At 50.8% G+C, this 7,651-nt stretch overlaps 1 protein-coding gene across 1 annotated transcript; it reads left to right on the forward strand.

Annotated features, from left to right (window-relative positions):
• Positions 1–72: 72 nt before the first annotated feature.
• On the forward strand, positions 73–7,053 carry LOC307112307 (uncharacterized protein). Its single transcript, XM_079792901.1, has 4 exons — positions 73–3,088; positions 4,165–4,216; positions 5,362–5,460; positions 5,617–7,053. Exons 1-3 carry the CDS (start codon positions 2,805–2,807, stop codon positions 5,410–5,412), a joined length of 387 nt encoding a protein of 128 aa, XP_079649027.1. The 5' UTR covers positions 73–2,804; the 3' UTR covers positions 5,413–5,460; positions 5,617–7,053.
• Positions 7,054–7,651: the final 598 nt, after the last annotated feature.

Genomic DNA, 7,651 nt, shown 5'->3' on the forward strand with positions numbered 1-7,651 from the left:
TTGTAAATGATGAATTACAATATATTGGTTCCAACAACAATCTGATATTTAAAATTATAAGGGTGAAAAGTGGAGAATTTCTTATTGTTGTAACAAAATAAACAACCAGTTTCCTAATTAATTTTAAAGCAGACTAATAACCATGCCCTTGTTGAATCAGCTACCCTTTTTACTTTGTTTGCTGTTCTTACTTGTAGGTGAAAGGAGCAGCAAATAAAAAGCATTTGGAGACTTAAGTTTCATAAAGTGATTAAATACACACACACCCTGCTCTCCTGTCACTGGTTGGAGGTAGAAGTTGAAGATAAAGGAGAGTTATTTTGTGTGGGTTAAAAATGTTTAGTAAGAAAATATATTTTAAAAAATTTAAAAGAATTTATTCTTATATCTATCTAAATCTGAGTTTTATAGATACCTTATTTTCTTCAAACTATTTACCACTCATAGTGAACTGAAGTACTTGGTGAGTGAACAGTTTTACTAAAGTAGACTTTGGCCAGATTCAGCTTCAGAAGCTACTAAAATAGAAAATTTGTCTCATTTGAGCTCTCATTTAAACAGACAGCCTCAAAGTTAGTTTCTGTAATAGTCGTTATCTTTAAAATCTGCCTTCTCTGGTTCATTATGATTAGGGAAGTATGCCCTGGATTCTATACCACGTAGATGGTTTGCTTCTTCGTATTTTAAGAAGCTTTCTAGAACCCTGGTTGGTGTGGTTCCGTTGGTTGAGCATGGTCCCATGCACCAAAGGGTCACTGGTTCAGTTCCTGGTCAGGTACCTTCCCAGGATGCAGGCTTGATCCTGCTCCTTGGTGGGGGGCGTGCAGGAGGAAGCTGATCGATGTTTCACTCTCCCATCAATGGTTCTCTCCCCCTCCCTTTCTCTCTAAAAATCATTTTTAAATTTTTTTTAAAAATTGGCTCAGTGGATGGAGAGCATCAGCCTTCGGACTGAAGGGTCCCAGGTTCGATTCCGGTCAAGGGCATGTGCTTGGTTGCAGGCACATCCCCGGGGGGGCGGGGTGCAGGAGGCAGCTGATGGATGTTTCTCATCGATGTTCCTAACTATCCCTCTCCCTTCCTCTCGGTAAAAAGTCAATAAAATATATTTTTTTTAAAAAAAAGAAACATACTAGGGAGAAATGATTTAACAATGTTTCCCAGTAGTCAGTGAGGCTGACTTTTAAAAGAATGCTATGATTTCATAATCCGGTGTCAGACACAATTTTCCTTAATTCAAGTTTGAACACTAAATTATAAATAGAAGAGATTGTGAGAACTGTAGCCTCATCTCTTTAATAGCAGGAAAAAAGGTGAACTCTTCAGTACTTCAAAAGGAAAAAGGGTGCTTTGGTAGGTGTTTTAATAACTATGAAGAGTCAGAAACTAGCAGAATTTTGGCTGAAACATCAAGTTGATAGACTAGCCGTGGCCAGGCAGCCCAGTCGGTTGGAGCGCAGACCGGCACACCAAAAGGTTGCAGATTCAATTCCCCGGGGGTGGGGGGCTTCGATGTTTTTCTCTAAAAATCAATAAAAACATGTCCTCAACTGCAATTAAATCTTCCAGGGGGAAACCAAGTTGGCGGCATAGGTTAAGCACCTAACCTGCAGCCTGGCACAACAATTTCAAGAATACAACTAGAGGTCAGAGCGGATATCATCCAGAACCACAGGAAAGCTGGCTGACTGAAATGCCCACAACTAGAAGGAAAGAGAAAACCACAGGGAAAATCAGAGGAGCCGTAGGAGCCTGAGGTATGGAGACACGGGCGGAGACACGAGCCCGCGCGCGTGCGGGGAGGACGGAGCCGGAGAGGAAGGGGCGGCTGACAGCCTGGCCGGCGTTCTCTAGCGGGAAGGAGATAAAAGCTCCAGATTGCACTGAACCCCAGCTCCGACTGCACTGAACCCCAGTTCCGGACGAGACCCTGGGAAGCCAGGCTCATGCTGGAGGGATCTGGGCTGTAAGGCAGAAATGCAGAGAAGCGGCGAAGGGCAGAGCTCCGGAGGCGCGCACGTGAATGCGCGCAGAGGACGGACTGTTACCTGTGCCGCTGAATTGCCCTGGCGGGGAGGAGACAGGGGCTCCGGACCGTGCTGAACCCCAGTTCCGACTACACTGAAACCCAGTTCCAGGCGAGAATCTGGGAGTCCAGATTCATTGGGGGAGAGACTAGACTGTTTGGTGGCGGGTGAAGCTCCAGGGCGCTTTTCTCTCAGAGGTGTTTGCAGGGAGTACAGAGGGACACTGAGACACAGGAACCTCATAGGGCGGGGCTGACAGGAAGCCAAGGCTGTAGGCTCCACCCTGAAACTCCGCCCCATCCAAGCTGAGCACAGAGGCTTTTACAATTTTGCAAGTCTAGTTGAATAAGGCTGTCTCCCGGCATAGACACAGCTGATCCTCACAGCCAATTGGACTGGAGGTCAAATCCTCCCAGTGTACCAACAGCAATCAAGGCTTAACAACACCAAGACTTTGCACTCAGCCCACAAAGGGGGGTATCAACAGCGACCACCTAGGGAGATTGGGGAAACTGAGCTATAAGGAGGCAACCAAAAGGTGAAGACACCGAAGCAGGTCACGAATAGAAGGGATGAAGGAAAGTAAACTAATGGATGACACAGTGTTCAGAACCACATTTATAAGGTTACTTAAGAATCTTCTGGAGGACCGAGATGGCGGCATAGGGCAGACGCCTGATTGTTGCCTACCACAACAATTTTAAGACTGCAACTGGAGGTCAGAGTAGACACCATCCGGAACAATGGCCGGAGGAGTTGCTGGGAGGGGGTTGATCGATGGGAGTTGGGATCGGGAAGACGGGGCCCCGCTGGGTCCCGGATCCGGGTGCGCTCGCCCGGCGACTGGTCACCGCTGCAGGCCCGAGTGTCGCCGCAGCGACCTTGGACCGGCCCGCCGCCGTGCACCGGTCGCACCAGAGCTTCGCCGAGCCCGCCGCCCGGCGAGTTCCGCAGCGGCCGCCCCGGAGCATTGAGAGGATGGCCGAAGGAATTGCTGAGAGGAAACTGACCGACAGGAATTGGGATCGAGAAGATGAGGCTCCGCTGGGTCCCGGGTCCGGGTGAGGCCGCACGCCCCTGGGTCCAGGTGAGGCTTGGTCCCGGGTCCGGGCGAGGCTGCGTGCCCCTGGGTCAGGGTGAGGCCATGAGCCCCTGTGTCCGGGTGAGGCCACGCGCCCCGGGTCCGGGTGAGGCCGCGCCCCTGGGTCCGGGAGAGGCCACGCGCCTCTGGGTCCGGGTGAAGCTGGATCCCAGGTCCGGGTGAGGCCGTGCGCTCCTGGATCCGGGTGAGGCTGGGTCCCGGGTCCGGGTGAGGCCACGCCCCTGGGTCCGGGAGAGGCCACGCGTCCCTGGGTCCAGGTGAGGCCACGCGCCCCTGGGTCCGGGTGTAGCTGAATCCCGGTTCCGGGTGAGGCCGTGCACCCCTGGATCCGGGTGAGGCCGCCCCCCTGGTTCCGGGCGAGACCCAACCAGAGGGAGTCGGACCTGCATTACCACCATTTGTCCACCATCCAGAGCTGAAAAGTCAGTGCTGACATGTACACATAAGGAACTGGTGGACATTGATATTGGGTCTCAAAAGAACTGTTGGTCCAGAAAGAAACTCACTACAGACTGATTCATTTGCCTGTCAGCATAACTATTATTGCTCGTCTCACATTCAGTTCTTATAAGTATATCTCTAGTGACACATGATCTCGCTCATCTAGGGGAAATGATGAACAACATAGACTGATGAACAAGAACAGAACCAGAAACAAGGAGGCATCGATCGGACTGTCAGGCCTCAGAGGGAGGGTAGGAGAGGGTGGGGGTAGCGGGGAGAGATCAACCAAAGGACTGTGTGCATGCATACGAGCCTAACCAATGGTTAAGGACAACAGGGGGGTGGGGTGGGCGATGGGAATGGGGGGATGAGGACAAATATGTGACACCTTAATCAATAAAGAAATAAAAATAAATAAATAAAAATAAACACATGTCCTCAGGTGTGGGTTAGAAAGAATGCTGGGAATATGGGGCTGACCTGAAGGCAGGGTGTACTGAGTCAGGTCGGTGGGTGGTGATGTCAAGGTGACCATTTCCTAACTGGGCGTTTGCAAACAATGTACCAAGTGTTCCCTTTGAAATCCCGCAGGAGTCTGGACGGCAGCCGGCCCCTGAGCTGCGGGAGCGCGGGAGCGCGGCAGGTGAGGTTCTTCCGTGGGGCGTGCGGGGCACGCGGGGCGGCCGTGTCCCGGGAACAGCCGGTTACTGAGGAGTGATGACAGGAAAGGCCGAATTGCAGTGCTCCGCCAGCAGTTTGCTCTCTGCGGCCACGATGACAAAACCTCCTGAAGCGAACTCCGTCTGACCTCAGTAACGGGGCGGAGGCCGCGGGCGGGGCTGCCCAGGGCTCCGAGGGCTCCAAGATAAAGTAATGACCCTGGGACAGCCCCGGCCCCAGATGAGGACCAAAGCCTCTGAGCTCACGCTGTCCTCGCTGAGGGTGACGGTCGCCCAAGCTGGAGAAAGGTGTGCCCCACCTGGAGGAGGGACGGGTGCCCAGTCCCGGTTCCGAGCCCCGCTGAGCAGCCGTGTCCGGGAAGCGCGCTGCAGGGCCTCTGCGCACGGAGGCCTCGGGGCGGGGCCGGCGGGGAGCGCTCGGGCTCGGGTGCACCTGCTTTGTGGCGGGCGGGGCGGGGCGGGGCCAGAAGCAGAGCCAGTCTCAGCAGGACCCGGCGTGCTTCTGACAATAACCAGTTAGAAAACCGCCCTCACCTTCCTACTGAATTTCTGAAGTTTTAAAAACAAGGATTTCCTTTTCAAAAACACTGGTGTGTTGTAAAAGTGAAATGTCTACAATGTCACCATACAGCTAGAAATGGACTTCCTAACGAGTATGAAGCTGTGAGTTGAGAATGGCATTTGCATTCATTTAAAATTAATGGGAGACGAGAGCCAGCCGGTTCGCGCGGCCGAGCTGCAGCTTGTGCGTGTGGGCTGAGGGCCTGGCACCCTGCTCAGCCGAGGGCAGTGCCCGCGTCCCAGGCTGAGGGGCTGCTTTCGGAGCATCTTGGTTTGTTCCTGAGAACAGCAGTGACTGCAGACCGACCAGACAGAAAGTGAAATCAGCCAAGTGTCTTAGGTCTTGAACTTGAATGGATATGTAAAAAGTTCTTCCATGCATTGGTTTCCAGACCCTTAAAAGGGATATCACTCAGAATATTTAAAATACAGAGTGGGTCACAAATGGATTTACAGTTGTTCACATGGAAAGTAATACAGTAACAAACAATACAAGAATAAACTGTTTTGCATACTCAACTGTAAACCCGTTTGCCCCACCCTATAGGTATGCGACCCTCCCTCCCCACCGGAAGAAGGATCATCCCAGAATGTGTAGAACAGTGCATGCTGCTTCGAATTCCATGACAGTGTGTGTGCTCTTAAGGTCAGTGAGTGGTACCATTTCTTACTTAGTCATTGCTTCCGTGAATAATTACTGTTAGAGAAGTATATTTCAAATAGTTATAATTTAGGGTCCCAAATATTCTTTTTGAAGTAACTTATTTTGCCCTGTTACTCAGTGTTGTCTTCTTTTTAACAGGTGACTTGAAGACATGAAAGCAATTGGAACTAGGAAATCCAGAGAATTCAAGATGTTGGGGTTTTTAAAATAAGTTAAATTGAATCTGTCTGAGTGCACTTAAAAGTTGATTGTACAAAAAAAAAGGACATCAGTCGGGCCTGGGGCCGCGCTCCTCCAGTGGGCAGTGGTGGAAACTGCCGTTTAAAAAGTGTTTGAATCATGAACTTCTGTTTCCCCAATGCTAATATGCAAAACCGCAATGCCCACGTTTAGGGAGAGGAATCAGATGTCTGAAGGTGCTCCTGTCATAGCTTGGGTCCTTAGTTTAAGCAAATCCTACCTAATAAAATAGTAATATGCAAGTTGACCACACTTTTGCTACGCCCAAGCCACACCCACCATCCAAAGCCACGCCCACCAGCCAATCAGGGCGAGTATGCAAATTACCCAACAAAGATGGCGGTTAATTTGCATACGCTGAGGGAGGGAGGAGTGAAGACTGAAGACAACTTAGAAGATGGAGGAAAAGCGGAAAGCAAGATGGCTGCCAGAGGGAAAGCCCGGGCGGGGCGGAGCGCGGCAGGGTGGGGCAGGGCAGAGAGGAGCGGGGCGGGTGGCAGAGGCGCGCGGGTGCAGGTGTAGCGGCTGCAACAGCGGCGGCAGCGGCCGCGCATGCGGCCGCAGCAGCCGCTTGCAGGATTTTTCCTGCAAATGGGCTACTAGTCTATAATAAAAGCGTAATATGCTAATTAGACCAGACGTCCTTCCAGACGACCTTCTGGACGAAGCCAGAGCTGCGAGGGAAGCCTGGGTCCTGGGTGCCAGAGGGAAGCTGGTGCCGGCAGCTGGGGGGAAGGAAGGCCTACTCTTGCACGAATTTTGTGCATTGGGCCTCTAGTATATTTATAAGTCCCTTCCTTTCATGAGGATATACCTGAGATCAAATTATAAACCTAGGAGTATTAAAGATTGAAACTTGTACTTCAGATCACTTGGCTTGGTTTTCTTGAACTTTTGCTGAAGATTGCAATGGAAAGTAATTCCTGTTGAAGAGATTATCCTATATAATAAAACCCTAATACGCAAACCAACCAAATGGCAGAATGACCGGCTGTTATGATGTGCACTGACCACCAGGGGGCAGACGCTCAACGCCTCAGAGGGAGGCGACTGGCGGTGGTAATCAGGGCAGGGCCGGCCAGCAGGCAGCACTAGGCTGTCAGCCAAGGTGGGTGCCAGCAGGGCCCCTCCCCCCATCACCCTGTGAGGCCATCGCCCTGCAGATCAGCTCTGATTGCCGGCCAGGCCCAGGGACATTACCCTATAGATTGGGAACAGTCTCTTAGATTTAACCTTTTGCACTCGGATGTCGAGTGTGACTCAACACAGTTAGCATCGGTAGCCCATCCCTTCCCTCCTCCTTTATTTGGGCTTTTCTTACATTAAATAAATTTGTATGAAAAGAAACTCCAGTTTTTTATTCTACTGCTGTGCTTTGTAAAATCTGGGGTATTTAAAAAATTAAATCCCGAGTAGAATAAAGGAATCGAGAAAAAAGCGAGTGCAAAGGGTTAAAAATTAAAACCTGGAAAGGCTACTAACACTGAAAAAAACAGGATGATGCAGTGATGACATGCATGGACTCTGGCTTGCACCTTTTGTGGTCAGCCCTGACTCTGACACTTCTGATACCTGTGTGACAGAGCCAATTACTTACCTTCTCTCTGCTTCAGTTTTCCACCCCTAAGATGGGAAAATGGCACTACTGCTTCAGAAGGATTATGCCATGTACTACGTTTTATAATCAGGGCAAAAACATGGAGCTGCCCATACAACAGCAAGATGCCTTTCATCTGTGTGAAAAGTATGGTCACTGGTGCATGCAGCATCCTGGATTGTGAGAGGGATCCCCAACTGCCGGTTTAGGCCCCACATCCCCCAAGGGGTCTCAGATTGCAAGATGACGCAGGCTGGGCTGAGGGGGACCGTCCCCCCACACACACCCTCTATGCACGAATTTCACGCACCAGGCCTCTAGTTTCCCTGTAAAATA

This window comes from Cnephaeus nilssonii (assembly GCF_951640355.1).
Source record: "Cnephaeus nilssonii genome assembly, chromosome: 15".
Lineage (NCBI taxonomy): Eukaryota > Metazoa > Chordata > Mammalia > Chiroptera > Vespertilionidae > Cnephaeus > Cnephaeus nilssonii.